The 22,177-nt window shown below is 34.4% G+C and overlaps 1 protein-coding gene across 1 annotated transcript in view; it reads left to right on the top strand.

The window, feature by feature from the left end:
- The first annotated feature begins 288 nt into the window (after positions 1-288).
- The window catches only part of LOC117316821 (adenylate cyclase type 8-like), a 35,231-nt gene continuing 13,342 nt past the window's right edge, over positions 289-22,177 (top strand). The window contains exons 1-11 of the mRNA XM_033871597.1: positions 289-1,294; positions 2,232-2,381; positions 10,556-10,674; positions 11,181-11,292; positions 11,424-11,551; positions 14,193-14,339; positions 14,657-14,798; positions 15,657-15,745; positions 18,773-18,928; positions 20,045-20,117; positions 20,409-20,510. Coding sequence (XP_033727488.1) covers positions 698-1,294; positions 2,232-2,381; positions 10,556-10,674; positions 11,181-11,292; positions 11,424-11,551; positions 14,193-14,339; positions 14,657-14,798; positions 15,657-15,745; positions 18,773-18,928; positions 20,045-20,117; positions 20,409-20,510 — 1,815 coding nt within the window. The 5' untranslated portion in view covers positions 289-697. The remainder of the gene's footprint in view (positions 1,295-2,231; positions 2,382-10,555; positions 10,675-11,180; positions 11,293-11,423; positions 11,552-14,192; positions 14,340-14,656; positions 14,799-15,656; positions 15,746-18,772; positions 18,929-20,044; positions 20,118-20,408; positions 20,511-22,177) is intronic.

The raw sequence follows: 22,177 nt of genomic DNA, 5'->3' as shown, positions 1-22,177 counted from the left end.
CACTGTACTGTTTACGAGAATAAACAACTGTCACTGGGGCTCGGATGGTGATACCTAATCAGTCGGTTGGCACGTATATACACGCGCATATCCGCCAGTTAATTAATACTCGCTCACAACGAATGCGTGGTGGTATTTGATTACAGATCGCGTCGCGTTATGGATAGGTGTTAGAAACCACGTCAGGTGGTGTGATCACTGCTTTTAGGACTGGCAAACTGAACTGCCATGTTATTAAATGAACCCTTCGGTTGATACGTAATCATATTTACCTGTATCTCGCTCGATAGTTAGATATAAGGTTCATTTGAGAAGTGTACCAACAAACACAGCCCCATAAGGCACTATAGTATAAGCATGGACTACTTTCGATATATATATACCAATGATGCTAATCATATTTATGCCATTTGACATCATTCCTGGTTTTATATTTCAGATTTTCTACTCTTGGGTTACGTCAGACCAAAATCTGACATAAAATGAGGAGAGTTGTGAACATCGTGGGCATAACGAAAGTAATGAAAAGGTCAAGAAAAACGCACTGAAAAGTTGCAAAACGCGGATTTCACTGTGAGAGAATAGGATTGACAAAGACTACTGTTCGTAATCAGTGGTTTTAATAGCAAGAACAAAACTCACGAGAACGGTTTTATATAGCGGTTGTCATACCAAGGCAAGGCAAGGGGACTGCTGTATGATGAACGTGGAGTTGACGAGTGTGGGTGTCCCCACGACTAGGTTCAGATCGTTAGATACTCTAGATCACTCAATCGAGAGTGAACGCCCCTTCAGATTTGATCTAACCAAATATTACAATGTTTGCAGATTCCAAAGAGACAGCATTACGTTCCAGAGGTTTGTGCAATCCAATATAGTTGTTTTACTCGACATATTACCGGTGATGGGGATATTCTATAACATCTGTATCCTGGCTGATATATATCTGCGATGTGATTCGTGTTTTAAAGATATATTCCTCAGTATACACTTAATTGCAGCTATTCTGCATTGTATCCTGCTCGGTCTCCTTGTGATTGGAAACATCAGGAGCAAACTTCCGTTAATTTACCCTCTGTTTCCTATCACGATCCTGGTCGTTGTTATATTATGGGATGGATCCACCTATCTCACCGGATACGCACTTCTCTGGATACAGCTGCTGTTTTTCCTTGCTATGATGACTTTCCCTGGGCCGTTTATACTCTCTTTATCTATTTGTCTGATTTTGATGACGTGCTTCCTCACAATACACGGAATTAATCCATACGCTCAAAATCAACAATGGAAGCAGGTATATGTTATCGCTGTTCACATTCTGTTTGTTGTAATTTATTATTGTTCAAGTGTCATTATGATTTTAACAAAAATATAGCTGTTGGCCAAAAATCAGTATTTTTAAAGAATTTTTATAACAAAAATATTTTTTTATGATAAATGACTTGACATCAGATCATATTGCTGGAAGTTTCTCCACGAAATATTAACATATCGGGCAAATTTTTCTTCGGTTTAATAGTCTTTTGTCAGCAGATCTTATCTTCAAATGAATTCCCTAAGTTAACAAATCCCATATCCTTATTTACCAATGAACATAGAGTTATTCATGAAACAGAAAAGACTCGAAATATTCCTGTTTTTATAAAAAGTAACACCATGCCTACAGTTCAAAAGAATTGGAATGAATTTTTCGACTTAATGATACAACATGGACTTGGATATTCAGATGTCCCTTCAGTGTTACAAAAACACCAAACTTCAGTGGTTTCAGTACAACGTCATTCATCACATCTTAACCACAAACTTTTTTTTTTCCAAATCACATCTTGTTATTCTCCTCTTTGTACTCTAAAAAACTCTGTAACTGAGACAGTCATACATATTTTGTGAGAAAGCTGTGGAGTTAAGAACTTATAAGAGAGTCTTTGAATTTTATTTCTAAATGATATAAATGGTAGCTGTGCACTGGGTTGAGAAAGACATTGCTGGTCGCTAAAAGCCCATTAACCAAGGATGATAATTTGTGATCACGTTAGCATCCACGGTTACCATCATGAACTAAAAGCGAGTCAAATATACTGCAAACTCACATTTGTTTGGTGGCAGAAATTTTAATTGGCGTGTTTCTATGAAAAAGTGCTAAATGATTTTGATTCTATTGAATGCAGCTTGTTTTAGTTTAATTCTATTTTATGTAATAATTATCAGATGGCTGTTTTCTTTTATTACAGATTACTACGAGTGTAATAGTTTTTCTGAGTATGATGTGCCATGGATTTGCCGCGCATTTTTCATTGGAAAATGAATATCTTATGGATTTTCTCGAGAACCTACGATTTTCCAAATACGAAAAGATTGTTTCTGAAGAACAGGCAGTCAAGGTAAACTCTAGTTACCAGAATTTAATTGTTATATAGAGGATATCTAACAGTGTTTTTAGTAATACCAAATATATTTCACGAGTGGGGCTAATATTTTGATATTTTTCACGAGTGCGCAGCACGAGTGAAAAATATCAAAATATTAGCCACACGAGTGAAATATATTTGGTATTACTGAAGACACTGTTAGATATTCTGTTTATTACATTTTTTATCAACGAAAAACCCTACCCCGTATGCTAACTAGGCCTACAACGATAATTTGTAAACGAAAAATGTAGTTCCCCCTGTCCAGGTGCTGAGATATATGTCGGGCTTTCTGATTGGTCAATTATTTTGGTATTTTCTAATCATTAATTTGATTGGTCAAATCAGCAAAAGTGATATTTTTCACTAGTGATAAATATGATATTTTTCACTAGTGAAAAATATCACTTTTATAGAATGAATAATTTTTGATATTTCACTGGTAAAAATGTAATAAATAGAATTATTTCATATTTTCTGCTTTTAGATATTCTGAAATAATATTTGTAACATAGCATTTAACATTATTATCATTTATTATTATGTGCAGTCACAGCAGAAGCAAATACGCTGATAGTAAGTCTGGTAGAGTGCACATGGCGCAGTGGTTAGAGACCCGATATTTCCGTAAGACGGCCGGGGCTCGATTCCCTTAATGAAAAAAAGGTTTTAAATGCATGGTATCGATCGTTTAATTCTATGTTACTACATTATTTTGTCACTGTGTGCCTATATTAACATGTTACTATTTTATTATGTTATTATATCACTCTGTTGTTATTTTTCTTTTGTTACTATATTACTGTATTCTAATGTTACTATATACAATGCTATTTTATTACTATATTACAATTTTACTATGCTACTGTGTTACTATGCTACTGTGTAACTATATTACAATATTACTATATGCTACTGTGTTACTATATTACAATGTTACTATGCTACTATGTTACTATATAACAATATTACTATATGCTACTGTGTTACTATATTCATTGTTACTATGCTACTGTGTTACTATATAAGCAAAACCACCCATATGTGTTGATCTGTCGAGTCGGATCGCCCGAGTTTCTTGCGCGGAGGAAAATATCACGAGTGTGCGGAGCACACGAGTGATATTTTTCCTCCGCGCAAGAAACGAGGGCGATCCGACTCGACAGATCAACACATATGGGTGGTTTTGCTTTTATCACATACCTTTATTAATTACAACTTTCCTTAATTATGGAATCCATTTGCGGTTTCAAGTGGCGTCACATCACTATGTATTATTTTCGTTTTCAATGAAGAAAAAAAATCGTGATCTCGTCATCATGATCGAGTTCGTCAACTGATTAAAAGGCAGTTTACACTTGATCAATATTTTTGTACTGATTAACTCCCTTCTGTTTTCAAAATGAAAATGTAAAGGAAAATCACAGCACTAATTGATGCGAAATCATTTATTTTCAATCAGATATATTTTAATAAATTCTCCCAACTGTCAGTGAAAGTGTTCGGCATTTAATTATGATTTAAAATACAACATCGTTTACTTCAAGCAGCAAACTTTACAAATACTGTTTAATTTAATTTGATTTAGCATTAGTTAAGCATGGATATAGTAAAAAAATCAAATTAAACCTATATATCGATGGCATCAAACACATTCTCCATACCTAGACATATAGCTGATGGGCTGTCGTTGAGCGACTACGTCACAGCGCGTGCAATTCATTCACAAAAACAAGTGACATGTCACACCGAGTCATCGTCATCGTCAGTGATTCGTAGGATTCTACGATATTTCCTAGGAGGAGATATAACTTGAGAGGAAGATTGGGAAGATATTTGAAAGGAAATGTTAAATGTGCCGCCAGTAATATTCGCTCCAGAAAACATCCCGGTAGCAAGATTTTGACAGTCTCCAGATGACCGTGGGACCGTAGAATTTTGAACAGGTGCGATCTCTTTGGAACCTACTACGTCACGGCGAGACAGTGTTGATGATGTACACTTTGATGACAAAGATGTTTTGGGGACATTTTGTAAAAGTTCACACATTTCACGCTGCTGATCCATAGACGCAACTGCGTAATTGTTCACACTGTTTACATTTTTATGGCCACTCAACTGCATAATCGTCGTCGGTGCAACGCCAGAATGCAAAAGTTTTGTGCACAGAGTTTTTCGGAGAGATTGGTTGGTCTTTTTTCCAACAAGACCAGCATTATTAGCCATTGTTTTCATCATTACGGAAAGTTTATTTTTCCCAACTGGCTGATTTTTGAACCACTTTTTACCGTTCTCGTTGTGGTTAACAGCAAGATAGAAAGGGGATTCGCCAGTGTTCATTTCAACTGGTCTGTGTTTTGCGTAAAGTTTATAAGATTCGATTGGACACCTGGATAAATTCTGTGGATTTGCAAAAAGTTTTGGATTAAACGATCTTTGGTGAGTAGAATTTCCTCCACGGGTTTTAGTCGATCTTTCATTGAATTCCAAATATTCTTGGCCGTTTTCATCTGTTTTCAGTTCAAGATCTCCCCATTTTAATTGCCTGTTTTCGTCACACCCCCTGAACCCCAACAATTTCGTGTTATGGTACCAAATGGTATTAAGAAGAGACTTTGGATTGTCCAACCCTAACTGCCCACTTTCCCACAACGCGTTTTCCTCATTTTCACTGACCGGCTCGGCCCTATTTGGTTTGTTGCCTAACCCCCGTTGTTTAAGTTCTTTCCTTCGCGACTGCAACACCTGGCGGCTCGTGCTGAAAAACTCTGACGTCATGATGTTGTGTGCATAGTTTATTTCGCGTAAATGACGGTCAATTCCGCGATGGAAGCTTGTCAAAGTGTCGGGTTCATAATGGGATCCGTCATCCTTCTGGGCAAATAAAAGAAACCCTCCTATATAAGTGTCCATTTCAAATGGCAAAATATCGCACAATGGCCTTACGTCAGAGCGGGGTGGTTGTGCTATCCAGTCAACAAATTTCCTGATACAACCTTCAGTTTTCCGAACAGTGTTGGGGTTTCTCTTACTCATTATATAATCCCTTAAATCTGAGATTCCAGACGTGAATGTTCTCTCGGAAGATATTCCAGTAGATTCCGAAGTTTGTTGTATTGGGATTGTTGTTTCGGGGACAGGCATTGGTGGGGGTACGGGTGGGGGACAGGCATAAACTGGGAAGCAGACACGGGTACATCGAGGAGGGTTTCATTAGTTTGTAAAGGCTGTTTTGAGAGCATGGTATCATTTTCATTATTTACAAACCCATCCATGTCATCTTCTTCATCAAATACCAGATCATGTAGGATTTCGAAATTCACATCGGAAAGTTCCATGCTGGAAAGAACTGTCAAACTTGTCAAATCAGACGGTAGCAGACGACGGAACAGAGGAAAATTTTATTTCTTTTTTTATAAAGTTGACATATTCAAAAATATCCCAGTAGTAATTATTTATTTATTTGCATGTGTTTTAAAAAAAATATTTTAATATTTTTTAAATCAATGTTGAACATCCAGCCATATTTTATTTCATCCAATGAACTGTCTATTTTTAGTTTCCATCGAGAAGATGGAAAAAGGGAATTCCCCTAAAAAGTAGTTCCGGCTAGTATGGTGATACAACTTTTTTGTATCACACATGTGTGATACACGCCACCAGAAAACGCGCCTCGAAAATTGTTGTATTACTATTGTAAGATAACATAGGTATGTGATAAATTACAATATTACTATATGCTACTGTGTTACTATATTACAATATTACTATATGCTACTGTGTTACTATATGCTACTGTGTTACTATATGCTACTATGTTACTATATGCTACTGTGTTACTATGCTACTGTGTTACTATGTTACTATGCTACTGTGTTACTATATTACAATATTACTATATGCTACTGTGTTACTATATTCATTGTTACTATGCTACTGTGTTACTATATTACAATATTACTATATGCTACTGTGTTACTATATTCATTGTTACTATGCTTCTGTGTTACTATATTACAATATTACTATATGCTACTGTGTTACTATATTACAATATTACTATATGCTACTGTGTTACTATATTACAATATTACTATATGCTACTGTGTTACTATGTTACTGTGTTACTATATTACAATATTACTATATGCTACTGTGTTACTATATTCATTGTTACTATGCTACTGTGTTACTATATTACAATATTACTATATGCTACTGTGTTACTATATTCATTGTTACTATGTTACTGTGTTACTATATTACAATATTACTATATGCTACTGTGTTACTATATTACAATGTTACTATGCTAGTATGTTACTATATTACAATATTACTATATGTTACTGTGTTACTATATGCTACTATGTTACTATATGCTACTGTGTTACTATGCTACTGTGTTACTATGTTACTGTGTTACTGTGTTACTATGCTACTGTGTTACTATATTACTATATGCTACTTTGTTACTATGCTACTGTGTTACTATGTTACTGTGTTACTATATTACTATATGTTACTGTGTTACTATATGCTACTTTGTTACTATGTTACTGTGTTACTATGTTACTATGCTACTGTGTTACTGTGTTACTATGTTACTATGTTACTGTGTTACTATGTTACTGTGTTACTATGCGGTATTTAAGTATTGTATATATATTTACATTGTCTTACCATTTCGTCAACTTTGAACAAAATAAACCAACACAAAAAATCCCGCCTTTTTTAATGTCACACGACCGATTAGGTGTTATAGCCTGAGGCACTGAGTGTTATAGGCGTATGGTGGCAACTGCCTCTTAGCATTGTGTCAATGGGATAATGAGGAGCAAATGTAAATATATTACGTTATTCTAATGTTACTATACGTAATGTATACTATGCTATTTTATTACTATATTACAATGTTACTATATGCTACTGTGTTACTATGCTGTTATATTGATATATTTACATTTGTCCGACATTGTCACTATATAGTCTGTTTGAGTGCTCTGGCATTGATGTAAGTTTAAATGCCATCCATCACGCGTTACACTTATCAGCGTATTAATACAACACAAACCGGAACTACAATATCCAGGATAATTAAGTTTAACGACTAATTATTTGTCTACATTATTTGTTATAAAAATAAGCCATTTGCGCATTACGTTGATAATAAAATGATTAACAATTTTTTTTTTTAATTTCCATGTACTGTTTTGTTTGCCAAAAAGCACGCGACCATTTTCCGGCTGTTCCAACGGCTGACAAAAAAATCTGCTGACTGTCGGCAAGGCGGGAATTACCAATTTTCAATATGAATTATAGCATTTAAAAAATTAAAAAGTACATTATGTTGTTTGCTTGCAAAGCTCTGGCATTCAAATAGATCATACATACCATACAAAAACACTTCAATGATTACTATCTTACATTGTTACTATGTTTCTATGTTACTCAATACTATGTTACTATGCTTCTTCATAACTTTATTACTATTTTACTATATTACTATAATATTACCTTATTACGATGTTACTATGTTCTTCTCATTAACCCTGCGTACCATTTTGACGGGTTTTAAATTATTGGACACAAATTATAAATGTCACAGACATGTCCATCTTCATTAACATATAAGATGTGATGACCTCGTTCATCACCGAAGGTGACAGCTACTGAAAAGAAAACCGATGCATACATAATTATGAGAAGTAGTTTGTTTATAATGCAACCGTTTTTTTTTGTGCATCAATGTCCGATGGGGTGATATATCAAGGCAGTGGAATATTATTGTCTTCCAGTGTAATATAACTTCATCTATTATATTCTCTTTACAAAAACTGTACCTCTGTTAAATGAGTTGCGGAATACTTTGGGGGGAGGGGTCATTATAAGCACTATTTCTGTAAATCAATTGAAGTGTTTTCCTCTGTTTTGTGTCCGCGTGCTGGTAGTTTATTGTGGTGTCACGAAAAACAAACACAAAGTTATCTTCGTAATTAAGCAGAAGTATATCAGAAGTATATCAATCAAACCGCAACCGTATGAATCACCGATCCACCAGAACATCAAACCAACCCTATTTAACAGTAGCTTGTGCTCATGAAAGTTCATGAAATGAATAAACGTAAAAATGTTTACAGGAAAGACAGTGATGCCATCAGAAAAAAAAAATGAATAGGATCATTGTGACCCTTAAACAACTTTACACGGTAAGTGGGAGTAACCATGTTCCATAAAGGTCCCCCTCCTACGACAGAACAGACAATTCCCAAACGTATACAGCTTAATTCTTAATAATATATGGTATGGTATGTGTATTAAGCTATATTTAATCTGATTTACCTGTATATAATGCTATGTTTGACTTGGTTTACCTGTGTATAAAACTATGTTTAACTTGGTTTACCTGTGTATAAAACTATGTTTAACTTGGTTTACCTGTTTATGATACTATGTTTAACTTTGTTTACCTGTGTATAATGCTTTATTTAACTTAGTTTACCTGTGTATAATGCTTTATTTAACTTAGTTTACCTGTGTATAATACTATGTTTAACTTAGTTTACCTGTGTATAATGCTTTATTTAACTTAGTTTACCTGTGTATAATACTATGTTTAACTTAGTTTACCTGTTTGAAATGCTATGTTTAACTTGGTTTACCTGTGTATGATACTATGTTTAACTTGGTTTACCTGTGTATAAAACTATGTTTAACTTAGTTTACCTGTGTATGATACTATGTTTAACTTGGTTTACCTGTGTATAATGCTTTATTTAACTTGATTTATCTGTGTATAATGCTTTATTTAACATGGTTTACCTGTGTACAATGCTTTATTTAACTTAGTTTACCTGTGTATGATACTATGTTTAACTTTGTTTACCTGTGTATAATACTATGTTTATCTTGGTTTACCTGTGTATAATACTATGTTTAACTTGGTTTACCTGTGTAGAGTACTATGTTTAACTTGGTTTATTTGTGTATAATGCTTTATTTAACTTGGTTTACCTGTGTATAATACTATGTTTAACTTGGTTTACCTGTTTGAAATGCTATGTTTAACTTGGTTTACCTGTGTAAAATACTATGTTTAACTTAGTTTACCTGTGTATAATGCTTTATTTCACTTGGTTTACCTGTGTATAATGCTATGTTTAACTTGGTTTAGCTGTGTATGATACTATGTTTAACTTGGTTTACATGTGTATAATACTATGTTTAACTTGGTTTACCTGTGTATGATACTATGTTTAACTTGGTTTACCTGTGTATGATACTATGTTTAACTTTGTTTACCTGTGTATAATGCTATATTTAATTTGATTTACCTGTGTATAATACTATGTTTAACTTGGTTTAGCTGTGTATAATACTATATTTAACTTGGTTTACCTGTGTATAGTACTATGTTTAACTTGGTTTATTTGTGTATAATGCTTTATTTAACTTGGTTTACCTGTGTATAATGCTTTATTTAACTTAGTTTACCTGTGTATGATACTATGTTCAACTTGGTTTACCTGTTTATGATACTATGTTTAACTTTGTTTACCTGTGTATAATGCTTTATTTAACTTAGTTACCTGTGTATAATACTATGTTTAACTTGGTTTACATGTGTATAATACTATGTTTAACTTAGTTTACCTGTGCATAATACTATGTTTAACTTGGTTTACCTGTGTATAATACTATATTTAACTTGGATTACCTGTGTATTATGCTATGCTTAACTTAGTTTACCTGTGTATAATACTATGTTTATCTTGGTTTACCAGTGTATAAAACCATGTTTAACTTGATTTACCTGTGTATTATGATATATTAAACTAGATTTACCTGTGTACAATGTTATTTCAAAAATTATTTTCCTGTGTTCAATGTTAAAACTTGATATTCCTGTGTATAATGGTAGATTCAACTTGGCGTACCAGTGTAAAATTCTATATTTAACTGAGTTTACCTGTGTATAATGCTAAATTGGATATTTTTGCTGTGTATAATGCCGTTTTTAATTGAGATTAACTTGTATAATTCTATATTTAATTGGGTTTATCATTGTATAGTTCTATATTTAATTGGGTTGACCTTTGTATAATGGTGTCATTTAATGTGGTTTACATGTGTACCTAACATTTCAGAATAAAATAATGGAAGCATCGTTTCCAAGACACATCGCCGAGGAAATAACTCGGGCGTTCGATAGCAACACCATTGGCGCCTTTCGGAAGATGTACATCTCGAAGAGTGACAACGTCACGTAAGCATACCCGTATCTATATACCGTGTTGTACCATAGTGAAGAGTGTAGCAACTATACCTTAAAGGTGCTCATACAGCAGTTTGATAAGGGCCAACATTCAAATATATTCATATTTTGCTCTTTTAACCTGCTGTTTTATAAACATCTCTATATATGAAACAATATTAATATCAAATGTATTGCTTTTTAGTATCATACTGTTGATTATAACTATTTTTTTGGTATTATGCTTCCATCTTTAATATTCTGTTTCTATTTTTAGTTCCTTGTCTCTACTTTAGTGGTTTATTTCTACCTTAGTGCAGAATTTCTAATTTTAATGTTGTGTTTCTTTTATGTGTTTTGTTACTACTTTTATATCGTGTTTCTATTTTTAGTTTTGTTGTTCTATTTTTAGTATCATGTTATTATATTTAGCATCGTGTTTCTATTTTTAGTGTTTTCATTTTTAGTATCGTATTTCTAATTTTAGTGTTTTATTTTTATCGTTTTTCTATTTTTAGAATTGTGTTTGCGGATATAGTTGGATTCACGACAATTTCATCATTCTACACTGCTGAACGACTTGTCAACATATTAAACGACATTTTTGTCGCCTTTGATAGGATCGCAGACGTAAGATTTTGTATACTTACTTTTACAGATTCGAAAAGTTCAATACTTATACGCTATCTGCAGGTCTCGGAACGTCACCATGGATACAGTAATTCAACGATATAATAATAGACAAAGTTTGTTTTCTTTAGAAATATCACCAGCTTAGACTGAAGATCCTTGGTGATTGCTACTATTACATTTGCGGAATACCAGAGCCCCAGGAGGACCACGCCTATCTATCTGTGTGCATGGGTTTCGGCATTGTCAACGCTATCAGGTACGATACAGGTCAGAAAAAAGTTCAATGACTCTAGCTGTTTGTAATGATCACCTATAAAACAAGGAACAAAAGAATATCATTATATAAAAAATCGATGCATTGTCAATGATTGGAAGCTGTGAAGACACAACTTCACATACTCTCATAGGTTCTTGCTGTCCTTTCTGTATAATTTTATAACCAGATTGTTGTTCACCAGAAGTAATTAAGCATATTAACTATACTATATATTAGAATCCCCAAAAATGTCCTTTTTTATAATTATTGGCAATTCACACTTTTTTAATTCAAATCGTTGGCAAAAACTCCCATTTTCTGAGTGTTGAAAAAGATTAAAAAAAGAAAAAGAAAAAAAACTTCACATAATTAGTGACTTACCGGGACTCGGGGGCGGGGATTATGGTTTTGCATTCTGTCCGTACGTCCTTCCGTTATATTGTCCAGGCCCCATCTCCTACATTACTTGTCATTGGTAATTGATATTTGTAGAATGGATTCACCTTGGTGAGGCTACGTGTCTCAATAGTAGGTCACTTTGACCTACATTTACACCTTTGAACTACATCAAGAAAACGTTTCTCGGGGCATTATCTCCCACAATATTTGTCACAGAAACTTCATCCTAGAGGCATGGTTGACATTGACAAGACAGCATGTTCTGTTACAAAAGAGGTCATTCTGACTTGTAGTATTATCATTAGTTCATGAATTCATCATTTCTGCATTCTTAGCATATAACTTCAAATCCGTTGGGGGACATTTTTATTTTGTTTCTGGTAAACTTGATGAAATTTAATCAGTTGATACACCTATTATTTCTACAATGGTAAGGATTAGAACAGAAACCTATAGATCAGAAAAAAAAATATGCTAAGCTAGCCTTCTCAATTTTGGCATTGAAAACATTTCTTGCAAGCAAATACTCAGAAAAAGAAGTAAAATGGAGTTTGTAATAATACATGATTATGTCTTTGGTAAAATGTTTTTGTGCTTTCATTGTCATTCTCCGTCACTCCTTTTAAGGGCATGGCATTATTTTGTTTGACGTCTTTCTTAAATAAAGCAGAAGTAGGAGAACCAAGTCTCATTTACCTGGTATTATTCTGTGTGTACTTTGTCTTTGTCGATATATGTATGTGTGACGTAATCCATTTTGAGGTTTTGGGTGCGTTAAGTCATCGATTTTGAGGTTGTTGGTGTGATGTCGTGAATTTTGAGGTTTTGTGTTTGTGACGTTTGTGCGTGTGATGTCATCGATTTTAAGGTTTTTAGGTCATCTGATCAAGAGGGTCCGGATGACCTATAGCCATCGTGCTTCGTCCGATGTCGTTCGCCTTGCGGCGTGCGCTGGGTATGTCCAAAATCCAAGATGGCCACCATGGGAGCCATTTTGAAAAATTGAGCCAATTGAGCCTTCAAAGTGATTTTTGCAGACTTATAAAATCTTTCATATGGCAGCCACGGCATCCATTTTGTAACATCGTTGCACAATCATGGTTTTCCTGAACAATACTTATATCAAAGTTCTTCTCAAGTTATCCCAGTAGGATTCAGCTCGAACTTACCTGAAATGATCCTGTGATGGTTCTGGCCAAGTGCTGTTATTTTTCGGGTCCGCCCGATATCCAAGCTGGCCGCTATGGCTGTTATCTTGAAAAAAACACACCTTTAACGTCTTCTCCTGTTCCACTGGTGCCATTGAGCTGGAAATTGGGCATTATGTTAAGGAAAAGGAGCCAACAAAGTGTTGTTATTTTTTAGCCTCGTAAAAACTTTGATACGGCAGCCACGACAGCCATTTTGTAACATGTGCCATGGCCAACAGTGCGCCGCTATACTTGCTACTGAGTATGTATGCTACTGTATGCTACAAAATTACAATGGAAGTGCAGAGTTAGATGACCGTTAAGGCCCATGGGCCTCTTGTTTTTCATGATGTCTTTGATTTTGGGTTGTTTTTTTATAAGGTTCAACGTCCTCGCAACAGTCAGGCTCATATAAGGACGTCATCGATTTTGAGGCAGTGTGTGTGGTGTCATGGATTGTAAAGTTTTTCGTTTGTGAGTCACCAATTTTGACGTTTGTGCGTATGATGTCATCCATTTTGAGGTATTGTGCATATGATTTCTTCGATTTAGAGGTTTTGTGCTTGCAAGTCATCAATTTGGAGGTTTTGTGTGTGATATCATGGATTCTTAGGTTTTGTGTTTGTGAGTCATCGGTTTTGAGGTTTTGTGTGTGATGTCATGGATTCTTAGGTTTTGTGTTTGTGAGTCATCAGTTTAGAAGTTTTGTGTGTGATATCATGGATTGTTAGGTTTTGTGTTTGTGAGTCATCAGTTTTGAGGTTTTTGTGCGATGTCATGGATTCTAATGTTTTTGTGTTTGTGAGTCATCAGTTTTGAGGTCTTGTGTGTGTGATGTCATGGATTCTGATTTTTGTGTGTGTTTGTGAGTCATCAATTTTGAGGTTTTGTGTGTGATGTCATGAATACTGAGGTTTAGTGTTGGTAAGTCGTCGATTTTGACGTTTTGTGCTTGTGATGTGATTGATTTTAAGGCTATCTGTGTGTAATATCGTCCAATTTCTGTTTTATTTATGGTGTTATTTACACGTTAGTGTTCGTTTTTTAAAAAGAACAATTTCCACAAAAGTCTCCATGCGGGTAGGAATACATAGCGGGAGTGTATTAAGTGGTATCCTTGGCCTCACCCAATGGCAGTTCGATGTTCTCGGACAGGATGTTAAAATAGCTAATTTGATGGAGAGTTCCGGAATTCCCGGGTGAGAACATTGCTATATAGAATTATATGTCTATATAACTTCATACATACAAATTGATAATGAACATATATATGTTATCTAACAAATATACAGAAATATTTCCATACGACCAGAATCGATAAAATATATCTGAAATGATTCCGGAACACGTACTGCGGTAACTGTCTTGTATAACATCATGACATGTTTTAGGTATAATTGTATTGTTTAGTGGAAGTCTCGAGCATCAATGAGATTGTTCAACCCACATGGTTTTAATACTATTTATATATGCCTTTAAATGCATTAATTAGGTTTCGACTGAATGTTTTTTGCAGGAAGGTTCATGTTACACACGTGACACTTGCGTTGCTTAGCAACGACTACGTCATAACCCCTAGTAAAGCCGGGGAGAAAGTGGAATTCCTAAAGCGTGTTGGTATTCGTACGTACTTCATCGCACAAACCCACAATCATCAGGTATGTATAGCCTGAAGTCTTTCAATGGCTTAAGATGGCGTTTATAGTGATATATGTACCACTGTATGACATTGTCACGATATAACCTTACCAGTAGAAGTTGAGCATTACCATCTCATAAACTGCCAACCGGCGCATTAATAATGTGCAAAGTGAAGCACAACGCAGATGCAGAAAAATATTGAATACACATTTTCCTCTTGACAAACTATACGGACAGTTTATATTTAGTATTTTCATAATCTTAGTTTACATTAAATGTTTGTATTACATTGATTTGTCTTGTCTAGTTTTCTATTATCTTACGCACTATTTTTTTACGCGGAACAACATGGTGGATCTGTTAACGGCTCACAGCCGGGAATCACGGGGAAACTTGAACTCCGTTAGTTATAGGAATTTTTTTTTGTTAAAATCACAAGTTTTAAATATAAGCATTACACTGCTTCCAGTGGGCAGTTATAGGCTGGTAATGCCAACTGGACAAAGGCTAATTTAGCGCGCGCTTCATTAAATTTGCTTAAATACATCCGAACATGCAATTAAATGTTTTGAGACTTTTTCATTCAAGCATTTCAGTGAATTGTCGGAGAAAACAAATTAATGGTCTATTTTCTTTCTTTGCGACAACCCCTCTATGTTTATACCGTGTTAGAATTGTAGGTGTCCTTGATGAAATCGTGCCCACACATCCTCCATTGTCTTATTCTTTGCTTTATCAATCGGCCGTGTAAAAATTCCGTCGTTTCTATTTCGCTGTAGATCAATTGAAGTGGGGCTTATATTTCATTGCGGAAACAATTTATTGTGATTGGACCAAGTTTACAACTAAATGATGAGTTATTTTATATATGCTAGGAAACCGAGACCGAAGAGGAGACCAGTGCTGTTGTACAAGACAAAGACAAGGATAGATCGACGATCTCCGATATACGTTCTTCTTCTAAGTAAGTCTTATTCCTTAATAATCTTTAAAAGGATCAAGTAGTATCTTTATGTATTGGCTATTTTGTTTCCACTTTGAAAATAAAACATTTTCATAATTTCAGTGGGTATTCCAAACCATTTTCGTTACATCATTTCGAATATTTTACTAGAAATCTCACAGACCACAGACACGGTATTTGGGACATAAATAAAGCCAAAGGGATACTATATCATGCAAAGCGCACAATTCATGGCATTCCTTTTGCAGCAGAACCTGTGCCACACTCTAACCATATATAATACATGGCGATGAGTTCAGTTTCGAGTATTTTTCTTCAAATTGGCGAATTTGATTTTTTTACGAAATTTGTCAGGATGTTGAACCGATTTGGAAATATTTCTTCTAGAATAAACCTTTCGAAATCTTTTTCAATACGACGACCAATGTTGGGTAAAAGCGCCCAAATTTCTGAAAAAAATCGTTGACGCGTGTGAAAGCGGTTGATGAAATAACCCACTCCCCCTCAAAAAAAAAAACAAAAAAAAAACACACAAACAAAAACCAAACAAAATAAACGAGAATTAGTCGGTTTCTAGGTTTGTTTACTTCAACAATATGGAAAACAATTATAAGAACTTTATTAGCCTAATAGACTGGTTAACATATCTCATCACTAACAATGTCTTTTGGTTTTGACCAATCAGAGCGTCGATTTCCAATATCACCGTACTGACATTTGTGGATTTATCAGTTCCGCTTGAAGCAATGGCGAGGTTGATGGTTATTAATCTATATATTTGTAATATAATTATATGTTTTTAATCAGATACTCATTTGATAACAGGTTTGTCAGTAATTTGTTTTTATTTATTAAAATAACATAATTAGAAAGTTGTATGGTATCCTGATGACACATTTTTCAATCACATGACAGAATATACTGGGTTTTTGTCCCACTCATGCTTCGCTCATGCTTTGCAGCTCCTGCTTAGTATTTCCTGAAAAATATCAACATCTATCAAACTCATTAGATATAAAAATCTACATCTTGGTGTATCAGTTGGACAATGACAATCATTTGTTACTTAAAACGTTCATGAATGATACACACGTCTTAATAATTAACATTTAGTCATAAATGCGATGACAGAAATATGTTAACGAGCCGGATGGCTACCTTTTTTAATGAGCAAGGGTATCGCTTTTATGTCAGTACACTTTGTTTATATTAGTCATACATTACAACTATTCACGAAGCACCAGTGAAAGATGTGAACCCGTCAGTCACAGCAGACGAGATATAGAATCAATGACGCAGATTTATAGAACACAATAGATAGGGTCTGTTGAGGTCGGGTTGGCTAACCTAAATAAGCAATCTTTAAAACGAGACAAGCCATTGATGTTGGCTAAGCTAAATAGGTAATATATACAACGAGACAAGTCATTGATGTTGGCTAAGCTAAATAGGTAATCTATGTATACAACGAGACAAGTCATTGATGCTGGCTAAGCTAAATAGGTAATATATACAACGAGACAAGTAATTGATGTTGGCTAAGCTAAATAAGTAATGCATACAACGAGACAAGTCATTGATGTTGTCTAAGCTAAATGGGTAATCTATGTATACAACGAGACAAGTCATTGATGCTGGCTAAGCTAAATAGGTAATATATACAACGAGACAAGTAATTGATGTTGGCTAAGCTAAATAGGTAATATATACAACGAGACAAGCCATTGATGTTGTCTAAGCTAAATGGGTAATCTATGTATACAACGAGACAAGCCATTGATGCTGGCTAAGCTAAATAGGTAATATATACAACGAGACAAGTAATTGATGTTGGCTAAGCTAAATAGGTAATATATACAACGAGACAAGTCATTGATGTTGTCTAAGCTAAATGGGTAATCTATGTATACAACGAGACAAGCCATTGATGTTGGCTAAGCTAAATAGGTTATACATACAACGAGACAAGTAATTGATGTTGGCTAAGCTAAATAGGTAATATATACAACGAGACAAGCCATTGATGTTGGCTAAGCTAAATAGGTAATGCATACAACGAGACAAGTCATTGATGCTGGCTAAGCTAAATAGGTAATGCATACAACGAGACAAGCCATTGATGTTGGCTAAGCTAAATAGGTAATATATACAACGAGACAAGTCATTGATGCTGGCTAAGCTAAATAGGTAATATATACAACGAGACAAGTCATTGATGCTGGCTAAGCTAAATAGGTAATATATACAACGAGACAAGTCATTGATGTTGTCTAAGCTAAATGGGTAATCTATGTATACAACGAGACAAGCCATTGATGTTGGCTAAGCTAAATAGGTTATACATACAACGAGACAAGTCATTGATGTTGGCTAAGCTAAACAAGTAATCTAGACAACGAGACAGGTCATTGATGTTTTCAAAGCTAAAAAGGTTATCTAGACAACGAGACAAGTCATTGATGTTGGCTAAGCTAAATGGGTAATCTATGTATACAACGAGACAAGTCATTGATGTTGGCTAAGCTAAACAGGTTATCTAGACAACGAGACGGGTCATTGATGTTTTCAAAGCTAAATAGGTGGTCTATAAAACGGGACAAGTCATTGATGGTGGCTAAGCTAAAAAGGTGATCTTTATAACGAGACAAGTGATTGATGTTGGCAAAGCTAAATAGGTAATATGTACAACGAGACAAGTCATTGATGGTGGCTAAGCTATATGGGTAATCTATGTATACAACGAGACAAGTCATTGATGTTGGCTAAGCTAAACAAGTAATCTAGACAACGAGACGGGTCATTGATGTTTTCAAAGCTAAACAGGTTATCTAGACAACGAGACAAGTCATTGATGTTGGCAAAGCTAAATAGGTAATCTATGTATACAATGAGACAAGCCATTGATGTAGTGAGCCGATTTACTGTTACCCATTGTCTCTGTAGTATCTGTATACTCGGAGATGTTTATCAAATATGACATAGATCGACCGGTATCCATTGTCCTCCTGGTATTTGTTCAATTAATAGTGAGCCGATTGACTGGAATCCATTATCTCTGAGGTTCAGAGACATCGATATGGAGGACATGTTTCAGTTTCGTCGTCAGTTTCTTTCCCTTCAGCCTTACGCCTACGTGTTTGCAATGATGGTTTTCTTCGCTAATAACTCCTTTTCATCCTTCACGTAAGTAGTACAGTAATCTAAAAGGTATTTAGTAAAATACAACCATAATATCTGGTTGCACTCTTTACCTGAAAAAGGAAAAAAGAGGCTTTCGAAAGTTCTTCGTGTTTCAGATAAACATCTTAATCAATACCAAAATGACATATCTTTTTTCCGTACAACAATAATTAATCAATATGTATGTAGATTGTATACCAGGAGATAACATAATTGATTCTGATAAGATGATTTCAAATTTATTGGTAATATTATTGCCACAAGTAGACGCTCGTAGATGCAATATCAACCCATTTGTAATAATATAAAACATCTCTAAACCATAATATTTCAATTTCTACTCAAGTTGGACTCGATGAAACTACCAAAGTTAATCTGTTTCATTTTCTCATGAATTTGACCAGATTAACACTGATCAGTGCGTATGAATACATGGTTAAATCCTTCCGCGGAACGAGTTTCACTTTTTCTACATTGTTGTTATAAACATGGATTAATTATTAAAATTATCAAATTGATAATGTATTCTTGTATTTTATGAAAGACCAGATATGCTTGATACTTCTATTTTGACAAAATAATGCAGTTTTTTATCCTAAAATTGCGGACTATTTGACTCGACCGACTAGACATGCACAATCCGGAACTCCTCGGGCTTTTCCGCATTTGGACTTACACAAGCTTCGAGACATTAATATCTAGACCGCCTTTTTTATTCGAAAAAAAAAAAACCAATTGAAATATAAGGATTGAATCTTGATTTGGTCGATTTCATGGGGTCATGAATTGAGTTGCTCTTGAGACAAATTTAATGAACTGCTCTTCGCAGTTCATTAAATTTGTCTCAAGAGCAACTCAATTCATGACCCCATGAAATCGACCAAATCAAGATTCAATCCTTAAATGAAAGACTCATGTACTTTGAACCTCAGGCATGTATGCTTTGCAGACTAGTTTTGTTTATGTCAGTGTCATTAGCTAAATTTGAATTCAAAGTCCTTTCAACAACCACTCACGTGACGACTGATGAGTGGTGAGCTACCATAGATACACATTTAATGAAATGTAAAGTTTATCATTATCTTAATGTTGTTGGCAGCTAAAATGTTCTTGTTTCAGTTGTTGGAAGAGTATACTTTCGATAGTCCTTGGATCAACAATACTGTTGTTTAACATATTAACAATGACCGAGGTAAGAATTATGGATCATGTGACGTCATTTTAGGGTAACCTCCAAGAAAATCTTCCAACGTCCCGGTCTCTTAAATTAATTTCCTTCTAAACATCCAGATTATGATATTTCCTTCTATTCATCGTGAGTTGTCTCTGTTATAAATTTCTTATTTAAAAGTTTTGTATCGGGGTGAATAGATTATATACTTATGTTTTCCTGGTTTGACAGTTTTGTATCGGGGTTAACAGATTAGAGAAGTATGTTTTCTTGGTCATATATTTTATCAATTTTCCTGATTTACCATTATAGGGTATAGACGGTCTCGTTGAGAAGACACTGATGGTCCATCTATTAGAAAACATATTAATATGTATATCTGGCATGATTCTACTTGTCGTCTGTGTAGGCAAAGTGAGTATATCTATTGTGTATCACAATACACAAGTGTTAAATGTGTCACAATACAGGCGACAACATATGTCACAGTATACAGATACAATACTGATATGTGAACATATGACACTGTATATATGTTTAACACAACACAACACACGAGTGAAATATCTCCTCGTACGTGTGCAAATATATCACAGTACACATGTGTTTACATATGTCAACATGTGTCAATATACCACAATACATATGAAGAGACATATGTCTACATGGATCTATATACCACAATAAAAACGTGTTTATATATGTCAACATGGATCTATATACCACAATAAAAACGTGTTTATAGATGTCAACATGGATCAATATACCACAATAAAAACGTGTTTATATATGTCAACATGGGTCAATATACCACAATAAAAACGTGTTTAAATATGTCAACATGGGTCAATATACCACAATACGCACGTGTTTATATATGTCAACATGGGTCAATATACCAAAATACACACGTGCTTATATATGTCAACATAGGTCAATATACCACAATATACACGTGTTTATATATGTCAACATGGATCAATATACCACAATAAAAACGTGTTTACATATGTCAACATGGGTCAATATACCACAATATACACGTGTTTACATATGTCAACATGGGTCAATATACCACGGTACACACGTGTTTAAATACGTCAACATGGATCTATATACCACAATATACACGTCTTTATATGTCAACATGGGTCAATACCACAATAAAAATGTGTTTATATATGTCAACACGGGTCAATATACCACGGTACACACGTGTTTATATATGTCAACATGGGTCAATATACCACAATATACACGTGTTTACATATGTCAACATGGGTCAATATACCACAATACACACGTGTTTATATATGTCAACATGGGTCAATATACCACAATATACACGTGTTTACATATGTCAACATGGGTCAATATACCACAATACACACGTGTTTAAATACGTCAACATGGATCTATATACCACAATATACACGTCTTTATATGTCAACATGGGTCAATACCACAATAAAAATGTGTTTATATATGTCAACATGGATCAATATACCACAATAAAAACGTGTTTATATATGTCAACATGGGTCAATATACCACAATATACACGTGTTTACATATGTCAACATGGGTCAATATACCACAATACACACGTGTTTATATATGTCAACATGGATCAATATACCACAATAAAAACGTGTTTACATATGTCAACATGGGTCAATATACCACAATACACACGTGTTTATATATGTCAACATGGGTCAATATACCACAATATACACGTCTTTATATATGTCAACATGGATCTATATACCACTATACACATGGAGTGACAAATGTCAACATCGGTCAATATACCACAATACACGTGTTTATATATGTCAACATTGGTCAATATAACACAATACACGTGTTTATATGTCAACATAGGTCAATATACCACAATACACACGTGTTTATATATATCAACATAGGTCAAAATACCACAATACACTAATGTTTACATGAACTAATTCTACTTTAATACGAATTATTGTATTTTGATGTTATTAAATGTTATTTGATGTCGTTTTGTTTTGCGGGATTACTGGCTGTTCCGTTATCTTGCATCTTTCGTATATCAC

Source organism: Pecten maximus, chromosome 18, assembly GCF_902652985.1.
Source record: "Pecten maximus chromosome 18, xPecMax1.1, whole genome shotgun sequence".
Classification (NCBI taxonomy): domain Eukaryota; kingdom Metazoa; phylum Mollusca; class Bivalvia; order Pectinida; family Pectinidae; genus Pecten; species Pecten maximus.
This window is presented reverse-complemented; position numbering and strand designations above follow the sequence as displayed.